The sequence below is a fragment of the Neoarius graeffei genome, chromosome 7, assembly GCF_027579695.1.
Source record: "Neoarius graeffei isolate fNeoGra1 chromosome 7, fNeoGra1.pri, whole genome shotgun sequence".
NCBI classification, from domain to species: Eukaryota; Metazoa; Chordata; class Actinopteri; order Siluriformes; family Ariidae; genus Neoarius; species Neoarius graeffei.
Genome location: NC_083575.1, coordinates 59,947,152 through 59,962,869, shown reverse-complemented (window position 1 = coordinate 59,962,869; position 15,718 = coordinate 59,947,152). Strand labels below are relative to the sequence as shown.

Here is a 15,718-nt window from a genome sequence, read left to right as displayed (position 1 = left end):
CTCACGTCAAATTGAGTCGCCTCTCTATCCACTGGCAGCCACACGCTCACTACAGGTGCAGGCTGATCATAATCATCTGTCTTCCTGCATTTATTTATTTGAATGATCAGTATGAGAGATCACATATTGGAGTTTATAATAATAATAATAATAATAATAATAATAACTTAGAGTTGTTTCAACTGTAATAGGCCATTATTGCACATAAACTCCATTAATTGGGCGCCATAGCTTGTTCCGGGTTTTTTGCACCACAGCCAATGGGATACGAGCAATGAATGCTGCTATGGCACTCTGATGTTTGGCTTCTGGTTGCCATGGAAACGAAAACATGTCGCCGGAAGGTGCAATGGACGTTTCAGAGAATATCGAAGTGAGGTTAGTAGCTGAAAAAAAAAAAAAAGTCTCCTGGTTATTTTATCGAGTTAAAAAAAACATGGCTTTAGGTCACTAACCAATTTCTATTTCCAACTGGAGCTTTTCTGACATGCTTAAGACCTTTATTAGTGGTTGGATACTGTGCTTGTGGTTGGAAGTAGCGAGCAAGGAAGGAAGAGAGAGAGAGAGAGAGAGAGGTGATGAAAGGAATAAACAACAAAACGAAATAAGAAAAAGAAACAATGTGAAACAAAGGTGAGAAAGAGAGCAAAATGCATATGTAAGGTAGTGTGAGGAAAAACAGAAAGTGAAAAAGAAGGAGGGGAAAGAACATCAAAAAAATCAGAAGAAAGGGAATAAACTGCTACAGTAAATAAGAGTCCAGATCTAGCTGTTAGACTTGAAATGTTCATGCACATTGTTTGCTTCACTCAACATTATTCATAATAGTTGTTCATTCATTTAACTTTTGTCCCACAAGGTGGGTGCAGGGGTTCACCAACAGCAAAGTTGCATTTGTGGATGAAAAAACAGCCTGTTACTGCTGTGGAAATTACATCATCTTCCTCGATGTGGAGACAAAAACGAGAAAAGTGCTTCAGAGCCCTGGTCATGGCATCGGGGCCTTCACAGCAAATGGATTTTGTAAAACTCTTGCTTTTTCTGAGCAGAAACATTTTCCATCAGTTTTCGTGTACAGATATCCTGAGCTTAGTCTGAGATGTGAGCTTAAAGGTGCGTAGGTGTTTTTTTTTTGTCATTTTATCATTCAAAAAAGACAACATGGTGGCACGGTGGTGTAGTGGTTAGCGCTGTCACCTCACAGCAAGAAGGTCCTGGGTTCGAGCCCAGTGGCCGATGGGGGCCTTTCTGTGTGGAGTTTGCATGTTCTCCCCGTGTCTGCGTGGGTTTCCTCCGGGTGCTCCGGTTTCCCCCACAGTCCAAAGACATGCAGGTTAGGTTAACTGGTGACTCTAAATTGACCGTAGGTGAGAATGTGAGTGTGAATGGTTGTTTGTCTATGTGTCAGCCCTGCAATGACCTGGTGACTTGTCCAGGGTGTACCCCACCTCTCGCCCATAGTCAGTTGGGATAGGCTTCAGCTTGCCTGCGACCCTGTAGAACAGGATAAGTGGCAACAGGTAATGGATGGATGGATGGATGGAAAAAAGACAACATTAAATCAGATGAGAGGTCAAGGTCTCCATTACAACTGCTGAGGCATCTTATCTATAAAAGTAAACTATTATGTAATAAGAGAGCACAGCTGAAACAGTTAAAACAGTTGGGTGAATTAATTAGTTAAAATGTCACTTGATTAACTTATTAATCAGCTGATATTAATATTATAATTATTATAAAATTATATACTTGTTCACCAATGAAGAACTGGATTAATACTATAATATTAGCCTACTATATTTTATGTATAAAAAATTTGGTCCTAACCAGGGTGTAGTCTTGTCTTGCACACAATGTTCCTGGGATAGACTTGTGATTGCCTGATCACACATCCATCCATTATCTCTAGCCATTATCTTATCTTGTTCTACAGGGTCGCAGGCAAGCTGGATCCTATCCCGCCTGACTATGGGTGAGAGGCGGGGTACACCCTGGACAAGTTGCCAGGTTATCGCAGGGCTGACATAGAGACAAACAACCATTCATGCCTACGGTCAATTTAGAGTCACCAGTTAACCTAACCTGCATGTCTTTGGACTGTGGGGGAAACCGGAGCACCCGGAGGAAACCCACGCAGACATGGGTAGAACATGCAAACTCCACACAGAAAGGCCGCTGGGCTCGAACCCAGGACCTTCTTGCTGTGAGGCGACAATAGTGCTAACCACTACACCACCGTGCCGCCCTGCCTGATCACACATTTTAACCTTATTTTAATAAGATATTTGACATCCTGTTCAACAATTCAGTCTTCCAAAATCATTATTTTGGAAGATTACATACCTTCAAATGTTTCTGAAATTTAAGGTTAGTGTTATACTTTATTACCATTATTACATTACATGGTTGAAGTGTTTTGTTTTTATTTTCCAGGCGCAGCTAAACTGGCTTACACAGCCCTCGCACTGAGTGACACTGCTCCATATTTAGCTAGCTGCTCATCTTTACCTGATTACACCATCACAGTATGGTACAAGCATTAGTGCTGGTTTATGTGCTATCTACCTTTATTTATATATATATATATATATATATATATATATATATATATATATATATATATATATATATATATATATATAAAACACGCATTCCATGTCTCTTGTATTTAGGCTTTTGTGTAATTTATTTGAACATTATTAGCCATTCGTCGATTTAGCCTGTGGGCAAAATAAATTTCTGAGATTTATATAAGCCTATTAGCATATTTATCACATTTTTAAAAATGCTATTCTTCTATTCCTGTGTGATTGCATGTATTTTGGCCATAGTAACGCATACATTATATGGCCAAAAGTTTATCCCCCTTAGCTGTTATAATAACCTCCTCTCTTCTGGGAATGCTTTCCAGTCGATTTTGGAGGGTGGTTGTGGGGATTTGTGCTCATTCAGTCACGAGAACATTAATGAGATCAGGCATTAACATTCAGTCAAAGTGCCAGTTCATCTTAAATTTGAGGTCAGGGCACTGTGCAGGCCACTCAGGTTTTTCTACTCCAACCTTGGCAAACCATCCCTTCAAGGACCACAATTTAGAGTAGCCAGTTGAACTAATCTGCATGTCTTTGGACTATGGGAGGAAACCCATGCAGGCATGAGGAGAATATGCAAACTCCATACAGGGCCCAGTTGGCTGCGAGGTTCAAACCCGGAACCTTCTTGCTGTGAGGCAATAATGGTAACCACTGCATCATCGTGACACGCCCTTAGCCCTACTGAAAGGAAATTGTAATCCAGCATACAAAGACAGCCTCGATAATTGTGTTCAACTTTGTGACAATACTGTGGGGAAAACTTACATATGGCGTGTCCGCAAACTTTTGGCCATATTGTGTGTGTCTTGTTTTCCTGAATAAAAACAACGATGTTTAGTTACAACTATGAATAAAATCTATCCAATTCAAAATGCAATGTGGAAACATCTTTACAAAGATAAAGGAAATGGAACATACAGCATAACCATTGCTTTATTTGTTTACATGTATGTTTAAAGGAACTTGGAAAATGGAATTTCAATTTGTAGCAATCAGCTGGCTGAAGAGGATGTCACAACCCTACTTTTCAATCCAATATGCTGCCAGCAAATTTGTGTTGTGAATCCAAAATCTCTAACAGTGTGGAATATTGAGAGAAGTAATGACTTCCATATTATGAAGCCCAGGTACATATGGTCTCTGTCCAGCAGATGTCACTTTCATTTGGTTTATAATAAAAATGTGTTTGACTTAAACCTCAATGCTTTTGAATTTGTTTGGCAGTGTTATTGCTCTCCCTGCCATCGATGGCTCTGTAGTTGAGCAGGAGGTCGACGCTTCTTACATCCCCACTGGGAAACTGACATACTCTGGCCCTCAGATGCCCCCTTCAGCTATTGCAGGGCTGATTGGTGACAGAGCAGATAACATTCTGGTACTGAATTCACTCGTAATGAAAAATTAATTTCATTTTAAACCATTTAGATTTTTCTGTTCAGATTAGTTTTATTGGTAATTGATAGGGAGAATATTCAGTTTAAATATTCAGCTGTAGTGCATGTGAATGGTAATCCTGTCACAATATAATGACATATAATAAATGACATATAATATAATGGGATGTTTCATGGATGTGTTGCAATGTTCACAATCATAGCCAGAGCTCTAGGTGGAGGTGCACATGGTTCGTAACCTGTTTTAAATCTCAGAATTTTGTGGGATTTACTTGCATTGTTTCCAAGCAATAGCATTCAAAACCTCTTCATATTGGTTCAGAAATGAGGGAGAATATTTTCCTGAACTCTGTCTCTGCATGTTTCTATAAAATGGAATCTGTATAAATAATTTCTACCAAAGTTATTTTTCAGTTTGTCTGATTCGTCTACTCGCATCACTTTATCAGGTTTTTTTTTTTTAACTGCCTCTAAAGCAAGTGAAGCCTCGACTCTGCCCAAGTGCCATCTGCTGGTCAATTTCCTCAGATCTATATGTTGGGACTAAAGAAGGCTTCCTGCTGCTAGTAAACACTGAAAGTCTCCTTGTCTCTATCCTGTACAACCCTCATATTAAGCAAAGCCCCTCAGGTAAAAAGCAAGTTTTATTGGTTCGTAAACCTGTTAAATATTGAGGTTTTTATATCTCTGTGGTCCTGGAAAAGTTTGGACATGTTTTAACCATATTTTGTAGATGGCAGTGAGAGCCTGCTGATTCAGGAAGGCACTGTTCAGACCTTGGCACTACACAGTAAAGGAGTATTCGCTACAGGACCTGTATGAGCATTTCATTTACATTCAGTATATTCAATTTTTATAAAGGCTATCTTTTGTCATTGTGTGCTCTGGACCCTTTACTTATTCTAAGGTGTGTGTCCATCTAGGACTTTGCCAAAAGTAATTATTTTTCATGATGTTTTGCCAAAGGATGGTGTTTTGAAAACCCTTCAGATTAAAGGGAACCAAGTGGAAGTAGTGGAAACATTGACTTTAGTGGAACCGGTCTCAAGTTTGTGCTTTTCTCCTGATTATGAAACATTGCTTCTGTCCTCAACCGCTGTAAGTGAAATCTGGTTTTAACTCACAAAGTGTTGGCGACTAATTCTATTTTTTAACAGACTTTGGCTTGGTGGGTAATTTGGGAATAAAACGTGACAGGGTGTGCTGTTGTAAGAAAATATGCAATGCACAACCTGCAAAGCCCTCCATCTTGTTGTTTGCCTGTTACAAAAGTCTGACACTGAAGACTCCTTCCAAAAATACTCAATAAACATGTCATTACATCAAACTTCACCACGTCAACAATTATCCTTTTTTTCTTTATGTATAACCTCCACTATAAGTTACAGTGAATGAATTGTTACCATACAACTGATAACATATTTAAAAGAGCACATTAATATAAACCTGTGATTTTTCTTGCAGCCGGAACAACTCTCAGAGCTGCGCTGTTGCAGAAAGTTAGTCAACACCTTCTGACCAATCAGTGGCAGACATGCCACATAGTCTAAGACAAATAATAAACAGGTTAAAAAATATATGTGACAAAGAAAATATATCATCATTGATAAGGTGAAGTTTTCTGTAAGGACACATTTATTTAACATTTATTGAAGAAGTCTTGGGTGTCAGCACTTTGTAACAGCAGTTTTTCTTTTAGCTGTTCTTCAGAACAGAGGATTTTCTACTTTCCTGTTTTTCATTAGTGTAGTGGATTTTTTTTCTTTATTAACTTCAAGAGAAAGAAAAAAGAGTGGTGAAGGAGCAGCCGTTGTAGCATAAGTGGTAACAGGAGCTAAATAGTTTTGGGATTGTTCCACAACATTGAATGTAACTGTAAACAGGTAATATTTTGTTCTTTAATCAGTGAAGCATATAATCACTGGCAAATTACTGTGGTATAAGAGGAATAAGAAAAACTTGGGCAAGCTGTTAGAGTAAAGCGAACAACTCTGGGGTAGTAACATCAAACTCAGTGCACTGCATCACCTCTGGTTGTTTCCTATAACAGCGTGCCTCTTTGTGATTTATTTCTTACCTAAATGTCTGGTGCTTTGCAATATTGCTCATTCAACATAATCTAAGTAAATTACAGTGTTTATAAGGTTTATAAGACCTGTTCTAAATCTTGCTGTTTTGTAGGGACGTATTTACAAGTACAATCCAGGGCTTAAAAATGACGTCGTCAAAGTTCTGGATGTGTTGTGTGGAGACTTTATCGCTGCAGCTCCAGTATACGCTGAAAAGAACCTCTGTGTGGTAAAATGATACCAGATATTTATTTACTCTCACTATATTCATAACTAGTAGAGAACAGTGATGATTATATAGGCTAAAATTGGATCTAGGCTGTCTCACATTTTTGATTATTGCAATAATCTTGATTGCAAAATTTGGTATATACAATTATTATAGACAATATGTTAATAATTCAGTAAGACATTTATTTAATTTTTTTTTCTTTTTAAAGATTACATTTTTACAAACCCAAATCAGAAAAAAGTTGGGCCGGTATGTTCAAATTGCAATTAAAACTGAAAACAATACTTTGTAAACAATCTTAGACCTGTACTGCACTCAAAACAATACAATAGCACATTATTTGATGTTTTATCTCATTAATTTTATTTTATTTTTTCAAAATAAATGCTTATTTCAATTTTGATTTTTGCAACATATTGTAAAAAAAAGTTGGGATAGTAAAGCATTTACCACTTGAGAATGTTGCCATTCCTGTGCACAGCACTTAAAAGATGTTTAGGGACTGAAGACACCAAGTGATGAAGCGTTTCAGGTGTTATTTTGTCCCGTTCTTCCTGCCAACAGGTCTTAAAGTGCATATCACGGGTAAATTCAGGAGCAAGATCAATGTAATTCTCCTATTTTATATTAAACTTTGGTCAAATATCTGTCACATTTTGCATTTTGTGCAATTTTTTTACCTTGAGTAATACCAGAAAAATTCAGTTGAAATCAAGCCATTTGAGGCAAATTGGTCTGCCTCTGAAAAAACTTGGCATTTGGATTTCCCGGCAAACATTGATTTTCGTGACGTCACATGCGGGACGCCTCCCTCTGAATCCTACTGGTTTGTTTATGAGAAAATGACCTGGTGGTTTTCTGCAAATTTCTTCAACGTTATCACATAATTATTAAAATGGTTAACAGATGTATCGTAGGAGGGTGTAGCAACATTACATTCTTCATCCAAAGGTGAAGTAACATTGCGCTCAGGTGACAATTCCATATTTCAATGCAAAATCGCTAGCTGCTAAACTTGGTCTACACAGATTGTGCACTGAAACCATGCAAGCTCTCGCAGCCTGCTGGCGCTTCCGCAGGTGACGTCACGAATCTGGCTCCAGACTCCCTTGGGATTTTTCCAGACGTGTTTTGTTATTTTATTTTTTTCTGCTGTAGACAGATGGCCTTGTGCAAAATTACCCTCCTGGATGAGTGTGCAAAGGGACATTCTTTCATATTAAAAAAAACTGAATTTGGTCCAGGATATGCACTTTAAAGTGTAAGAGCACAGGGTCGTTGTTGTCATAGTTTTCATTTCAAAATTCGTCACACGTTCTCCCTTGGAGACAGAGGGCACAGGCACCCTCTTTTTCCACAGCCATGCTTTTGTAATGTGTGTAGAATGTGGTTTTACATTGTCTTGTTGAAATATCTCTGGAAAAGATGTTGTCTTGAAGGCAGCATATGTTGCTCCAAAATCTCACTGTACTTTTCAGCATTAATGCTGCCATTACAGAAGTGTAAGTTACCTTTACCAAGTGCACTGACACAACCCCATACCATGACAGACCCTGGCCTTTGGACTTGTTGCTGGTACTGTAACGGTCTGGATGGTCCTTTTCGTCTTTGGTCTAGAGAACACAGCATCTGTTTCTTCCAAAAAACACCTGCAATACTGATTTGTCTGACCACAGTACACGTTTCCACTGTGTGATGGTCCATCCCAGATGCCTCTGAGCCCAGGGAAGTCAGCGGCACTTCTGGATACAGTTAATAAAAGGCTTCCTTTTTGCACAGTAAAGTTTTAATTGGTATTTGTGGATGTAACTCTGTATTGTAGTGCTTGACAAAGGTTTGCCAAAGTAATCCTGAGCCCATGTGGTTATATCAGCTATTGAGGTATTTCACCTGACGTCACAGGGTCACGTGACGCCCCGGTGTCCGCCATTTTGAAGGTCAAGCTAGCTAATGTCAACAACATAGTAGCTAGTATGTTACTGTAGCAATGTTTACGTTCAGTCATTTGGATGACTGTTAAAACATTTCAGTCTCAAGTTTTTCCTTTACTGTATTTACTAGTTTACTGTAATTATGATCCGGCAGCTATTTACACCGGATCCAATGTAAATAGCTGCCGGAGCGCGCTCCGGCTTGCTCCCCCTCAAATTAAGCAGCGTGCTCCGGCTTGCTCCCGGAGTGCTCTGGCCGAGGTTCCGGAGCGCGCGCCGGCTTGCTCCCCCTCAAATTAAGCAGCACGCTCCGGCTTGCTCCCGGAGTGCTCCGGCCAAGGTTCCGGAGCGCGCTCCAGCTTGCTCCCCCTCAAATTAAGCAGCACGCTCCGGCTTGCTCCCGGAGTGCTCCGGCCGAGGTTCCGGAGCGCGCTCCGGCTTGCTCCCCCTCAAATTAAGCAGCGCGCCCCGGCTTGCTCCCGGAGTGCTCCGGCCAAGGTTCCAGCGCGCGCTCCGGCTTGCTCCCCCTCAAATTAAGCAGCGCGCTCCGGCTTGCTCCCGGAGTGCGCTGCTTAATTTGAGGGGGAGCAAGCCGGAGCGCGCTCCGGCAGTTATTTACACTGGATCCGGTGTAAATAGCTGCCGGATCATAATTACAGTAAACTAGTAAATACAATAAAGGAAAAACTTGAGACTGAAAGGTTTTAACAGTCATCCAAATGACTGAACGTAAACATTGCTACAGTAACATACTAGCTACTATGTTGTTGACATTAGCTAGTGCTAACAGCTAGCTGCTAGTACACTGCTACAACACAGACACCGACCCTAATAATACAGTTCTTGGTCATTGCCTGGTAACAGCAAATTTATAACGGGCCATGTCTCAACAGACTAAGAAGTTATTTCAATGACATTTAATAACATTTTGTTTATCCTGAGGACCGAAAGTAAATGAAAATGTGAACAAACCTTAGCTGTAATAAGATGGCGACCACCGGCTCCAGGGACGACCCGCTGATGTAGGCATGTTACCCAGCCTGACACAAAATATTTGTAGGCATCCAAACTCTTATACGCTTTCAGATCAATACCTGTGTATGGCGATGGGTTTTTAATGACATAGGTATACAGATCATGTGGGCCGAAGTCAGGTAAAGACGAGGGCTTCGTGTACTTCCGTACGTCAGTAAACAATCCTAGTGGAAGCAGGTAAACGTCGTTCTCTAAGCCTGCTAACCTCAATTTTTGCAAATACCTCTCCCTCTGCTCGCCCTGTAAATGCCCTACGTCGCTGGATAGTGAAGGTGTTTTCTGCATCTCGCTCCTTTTTCTTTTATGTTTTTCGTTTGTCGCCTTCCTCGCATTCAAACTGATTCGAGCCATGACGTCCAAAATGGCAGCCTAACGATGCATCACATGACTTGGTCACGTGGGTGAAAAACCTCAATAGATGAATGATGGTTCTTGATGCCATCTGAGGGATCAGAGATCACGGGTGTTCAGCTTAGGCTTGCGCCCTTGCCCTTTGCGCACCAAAATTCCTCAATATTCCTTGAAACATTTAATGATATTATGCACCACAGAGGGTGAAATATCCAAATCCCTTCATGTATTTATTTAAGAAACATTCTTTTTAAACATTTCGATAATTTTCTCACACCTTTGTTGATAAACTGGAGATCCTCAACCCATCTTTACTCCTCAAAGTCTAGGCCTTTCCGGGATACTGATTTTGTATCCAATCATGATTACAATCCCCGGTTAACATCACCTATTTCAAATCACATCATTATTTAATTGTTTTACCTCATTACTAGCCCTAAATTGCTCCTCACTGTCACAACTTTTTTTGGAATGTGCTGCAGTTTTTATTAGCATTTTCCATACTGTCCCAACTTTTTCTGGTTTGGGGTTGTAGATTTGAAATGTGTATTTTGATGCTAATGTGGTGTGTGTGTGTGTGTGTGTGTGTGTGTGTGTGTGTGTGTGTGTGTGTGTGTGTGTGTGTGTGTGTGTGTGTGTGGCTGCAGTCACTCAGAGAGTCTGGGGAGCTGCAGCTGTGGTCACTGGAGGATGGAGATTGCATTGCATCCATCTCTCTACACACTAATGTTAGTGACATCCTTTGGTTTTATTCCTCCACCCACCAACACACCCATTATTTTCTTATTAATGGCACATATATTTTACACTAAACATCCTGTAAGTGACTTTATGTAATAAATTTCCTGTAATGTGAACACAGGTGACCTGCTTGGCATGTTGCCCAATAGCGCAGTACGTTGCTGTGGGAGCAGTAACAGGCCATGTCCTGTTCGTAGATCTGACTAGAGCACAGAAACCTCGACTGGTTCACACTGTCCATCTGTACCATGTGCCTGTAGAGCATTTAGTGTAAGTGTTGTTATTATATCTAACATTTTAACAGACTGCTTGAAGGTGCACAGATTTTTTTTTTTTCATTTAAAATTATTATTGTGTAGTCTCATTGTTTAATTTTTTTTTTCAACAGTTTCGATCAAGGGGCAAATTTCTTGATTACAGGAGCATTCGATTCACACATATTTTTGCTGGATGCAAGACCATCTAATGCATTTGAGATTATTGGATACACTGGTACATTATAGCTTAGCTATTTTATAAATGTGAGTCTGTCACTGACATACATCTCATTTACTTTTTTCATTCTTTTCAGATGCTCTGGGTGCCACTGTGAGTCTGTCCACCCAGTACCAGAAAGAAAGCAAGCAGGTGGATGTACTGGTGCTCTGTAATAGTGAGAAGAACAGGACAGATAAGGAACATAAAGAAGGGAATCTGCTCATGTTGCTGTCAGTGTCTACACAACAGCTCTCTGGTAGATTTTTCATAAAACAGCACAGTTAAAGAAACATGTAATATTTTTGTTACAGTTTATGTAAATCTCTCAGCGTTATTAAATGACTTCCTGTTCTTAGAGACAGCAAAGTGTGTGGACCCCCGTGGCCTACTGGGAGAACACGTTATCCAAACGTGTGTGTATGAGATCCTACACTCTCTTTCCTCATGTGTTCTGGATACCAAAACAATCTTTGGTTATTGTCACGAGAAGAAAGTTCTGCAAAGATTCCAACTACCACAGGTATGATGTGTAGTGCACTGAACATTTGTTAAGTAAGGGGTAATATACATTGAGTTGGTCATTATTGTGAAATTAAAAAAAAAAAAGACCCTGGTGTGAAGCAGAGAGGTCTTGAATTACCCTGAAGGGGCTTATTTCACAATTATGACCAGCTTGCTGTACATTATCCTACTTATTGTATGGCTACTTACTAAAGAAATCAATAATATGGCACAAAATATTGATATGAAAATAATTTTATTGCTTCTGCTAATTATGCGGTCCACAGCAATGGTCTTTTATACAGGAATAAGAAACAGTAGAATTGGGCAATGAGAATCAAGTATTCAACAAAGTCATGTAATAAGCAAGGAACAGCACATGACAGGACATGCTGTTGTAGGAAAATAATCAATGATGGGGTGGTGTGATATGGCCCAATGCAAAGTGGCCACACTGACTGATATATTATTTTTATCTAATGGTACATCCCAAAGTGGTTTATTCCTCTTATATCACAAATGTGCAGATGATTAAAATTTTTAGTGAATAAAGAATGATATTAATGTTAATGCTGTAGAACAGTCATGAAAAAAGGTAGTTTGCATGATCACTTTCATTATAGCAGCTGTAAACACTGATCTCTTTACTTTCTCTTGAAGTGAATAAGAGAAAAAATATATATCTTTTTTACCAAGAAACCACTAAACACAGAGTCCTCTGTCCTGAAGAATCTCTCGTGATGTACAACCTACTGACTTATACAAAAAGTATAGTGCTGACTATACACTCCTTCCATACCATAGCAAAAATTATATGTTTCTTTGTTAAATAACATGTTTTTAAATCTGTATGACTATTATTAGTCATAGATTATGTGGATGGTCCACCATACTGGTTTCTGTAAATTGTTGTTGTTGTTGCTATAGAAACAAGTGTGTTGATTTGCCTTGCAGCCTGCATTACCATCAGACCTGATGCAAAAATAAATAAATAAAACTGATTCGAGAATGTCAACAGCGCTGTGGTATACATTTATGAATACTGAATACGCATTTCCTGTTCAACACTTACTCAATACTCTATATATCCTTTATCACAACTTTATCTCAAGTATTAGCAATATACACTAAATAATAGTTGTGGACACAAACTCCAAACCTTTTCATACTTTGGGATCCTCCCGTAGAGTGAACATAAGTGTGGGATATAATGAGAGAGGGATAAAAATCTCTCTTTTGTTTCTGATTTATTTTCATACACGTTTGCATTTGTCCATCCATCCATCCATCCATCCATTATCTGTAGCCGCTTATCCTGTCCAGGGTCGCAGGCAACCCGGAGCCTATCCCAGTTGACTATGGGCGAGAGGCAGGGTACACCCTGGACAAGTCGCCAGGTTATCGCAGGGCTGACACATAGACACAGACAACCATTCACATTCACACCTACGGTCAATTTAGAGTCACCAGTTAGCCTAACCTGCATGTCTTTGGACTGTGGGGGAAACCAGAGTACCCGGAGGAAACCCACGCGGACACGGGGAGAACATGCAAACTCCACACAGAAAGGCCCCCGTCGGCCACTGGGCTCGAACCCAGGACCTTCTTGCTGTGAGGCGACAGCGCTAACCACTACACCACCATGCTGCCCACGTTTGCATTTATTTAACACATTTACATGTATCACTTTGTTGACAATGATGTAGCATTTTTTTTTATCATTTTGTCTCAAAACAAACATAGAGGTTAACACAAGTATTTCTCATCTGATTTGCAGAGTGTGGAAACATTGTCCAGTAACCAGAAAGTGGTTAGACTGAGTCCAGAGAAGGAGGTAGAGGGTCATCCTCTTGGCCCTGCATCATTGTATCTCTCTCCTCATCAGAGCTGGCTGGCATCTGTCAGCAGAGACGGGCTGCTTCTCATCCATGACATCACCACTCTGGTCATATCAGAGTTAGAACAGTTTTGCAGACTTTACACATGTTCAGTAGTGCAGTGTACTGACATCTTGCACTGATCTGTTTTGTTCAGGAGAAGTATGTGCAAAAGCAGTGCCACTCTTGGTGGTTGGGAGGAATTCGCTCTCTGTCTTTCACCCCTGACAGTCAAACTTTTATCACGACCGGCTTCCGAGATGGCTCTCTGGTCTGCAGCAGGCTCAGGTAGACATTTTTGCCATTACATAGAAACTGCAAATTGTACTAGGATTGTAAAGCTCTATTTAATTTCTGGGGGACGAAAAATAGTACATCATTTTTCTTAAAGTATGAAAATTCAAATTTGAACAGGTTAAAGATAGCTGCAGCTGCCCAGGATGACCTGTCTATGGTGGCCTCCTTTGAAGATAAAATGTCCCAAGAGAACCCCATCCTCAGTGACATGGCTGACTGGGAACTGCCATCGCAGACAACAGTGGGATTTGCATCATCACATACAGCAGAGGTATAGAACTACAGTGCTTTATTATTCAACTAATGTCTAGCATGTTGTTATTTTTGTAATTCTATGTTTCTCACTGGCTGGCATGGTGGTGTAGTGGTTAGCACTGTCGCCTCACAGCAAGAAGGTCCTGGGTTCGAGCCCAGCAGCCAACGAGGGCCTTTCTGTGTGGAGTTTGCATGTTCTCCCCGTGTCTGCGTGGGTTTCCTCCGGGTGCTCCGGTTTCCCCCACAGTCCAAAGACATGCAGGTTAGGCTAATTGGTGGCTCTAAATTGACCGTAGGTGTGAATGTGAGTGTGAATGGTTGTGTGTCTCTATGTGCCAGCCCTGTGATGATCTGTTGACTTGTCCAGGGTGTACCCTGCCTCTCGCCCATAGTCAGCTGGGATAGGCTCCAGCTTGCCTGCGACCCTGTACAGGATAAGTGGCTACAGTTAATGGATGGATGGGTGTTTCTCACTTCACTGATATTACCATGACGATGTGGCTTTTCATTAAGCTCCTTGCAAATGTATTAAATTTTGCTGGGCAACTGTCTGAAAGGCAGATATCAGAGTGGTTGACTGGTTTGGGAATTTAGTGCTGAAAGTCAAACTTTTTTTTTTTAATTCTGTTCCAGAGCAGAATCAATTACATAATATCTTGGTGAAACAAAAGAGGTTCCAGCTAGAATTGGGCCTTTTTCTGTTCCAAAAACTTCCTTTTTTCTCTTTTAAGCTTTTTGGAGATGCATGTATGCATAAGAATATAACTATTTTTCTAAAAATTAAACTAAAATGTTCTAACTAAAGGTTTTTTATCTCATCTCATTATCTCTAGCCGCTTTATCCTGTTCTACAGGGTCGCAGGCAAGCTGGAGCCTATCCCAGCTGACTACGGGCGACAGGCGGGGTACAGTGCCTTGAAAAAGTATTCATACCCCTTGAACTTTTTCACATTTTTCCACCTTACAACCACGAACTTAAAAGTTTTTTATTGAGATTTTATGTGATAGACCAACACAGAGTAGCACATAATTGTGAAGTGAAACGAAAATGATAAATGGTCTTCAAAATTTTAAACAAATAAAAATCTGAAAAATGTGGTGTGCATTAGTATTGATACCTCTAAATACAATCCAGTGCAATCATTTGCCTTCAGAAGTCATCTAATTAGTTAATAGAGTCCTGCTGTGTGTAATTTACTCTCAGCATAAATACACTTGTTCTGTGAAGGCCTCAGTGGTTTGTTAGAGAACACTGAAGAACAAACAGCATCATGAAGACCAAAGAACTCACCAGACAGGTCAGGGATAAAGTTCTGGAGAAGTTTAAAGCAGGGTTAGGTTATAAAAAAATATCCCAAGCTCTGAACATCTCAAGAAGCACTGTTCAATCCATCATTCAAAAATGGAAAAAGTATGGCACAACTGCAAACCTACCAAGACATGGCTGTCCACCTAAACTGACAGAGGTGAGCAAGGAGAGCACTGGTCAGAGAAGCAGCCAAGAGGCCCATGATCACTCTGGAGGAGCTGCAGAAATCCACAGCTCAGGTGGGAGAATCTGTGCACGGGACAACTATAAGTCGTACACTCCACAAATCTGGCCTTTTTGGAAGAGTGGCAAGAAGAAAGCCATTGTTGAAAGACAGGCATAAGAAGCCATGTAGGGGACACAGCAAACATGTGGAAGAAGGTGCTTTGGTCAGATGAGATCAAAGTTGAACTTTTTGGCCTAAATGCAAAGCGCTATGTGTGGCAGAAAACTAACACTGCTCATCACCCTGCACACACCATCCCCACTGTGAAACATGGTGGTGGCAGCATCATGCTATGGGGATGCTTTTCTTCAGCAGGGACAGGGAAGCTGGTCAGAGTTGATGGGAAGATGGATGGAGCTAAATACAGGGCAATCCTGGAAGAAAACCTGTTGGAAGCTGCAAAAGACTTGAGACTGGGAAGGAGATTCA

The 15,718-nt window shown here is 40.4% G+C and overlaps 1 protein-coding gene across 1 annotated transcript in view; it reads left to right on the top strand.

Annotated features, from left to right (window-relative positions):
- Positions 1 to 331: 331 nt before the first annotated feature.
- The window catches only part of cfap43 (cilia and flagella associated protein 43), a 52,491-nt gene continuing 37,104 nt past the window's right edge, over positions 332 to 15,718 (top strand). The window contains exons 1-16 of the mRNA XM_060924972.1: positions 332 to 378; positions 860 to 1,113; positions 2,434 to 2,530; positions 3,819 to 3,969; positions 4,465 to 4,618; positions 4,722 to 4,804; positions 4,955 to 5,086; positions 6,170 to 6,286; positions 10,254 to 10,334; positions 10,469 to 10,617; positions 10,736 to 10,839; positions 10,919 to 11,080; positions 11,181 to 11,344; positions 13,103 to 13,270; positions 13,360 to 13,490; positions 13,617 to 13,770. Coding sequence (XP_060780955.1) covers positions 332 to 378; positions 860 to 1,113; positions 2,434 to 2,530; positions 3,819 to 3,969; positions 4,465 to 4,618; positions 4,722 to 4,804; positions 4,955 to 5,086; positions 6,170 to 6,286; positions 10,254 to 10,334; positions 10,469 to 10,617; positions 10,736 to 10,839; positions 10,919 to 11,080; positions 11,181 to 11,344; positions 13,103 to 13,270; positions 13,360 to 13,490; positions 13,617 to 13,770 — 2,148 coding nt within the window. The remainder of the gene's footprint in view (positions 379 to 859; positions 1,114 to 2,433; positions 2,531 to 3,818; positions 3,970 to 4,464; positions 4,619 to 4,721; positions 4,805 to 4,954; positions 5,087 to 6,169; positions 6,287 to 10,253; positions 10,335 to 10,468; positions 10,618 to 10,735; positions 10,840 to 10,918; positions 11,081 to 11,180; positions 11,345 to 13,102; positions 13,271 to 13,359; positions 13,491 to 13,616; positions 13,771 to 15,718) is intronic.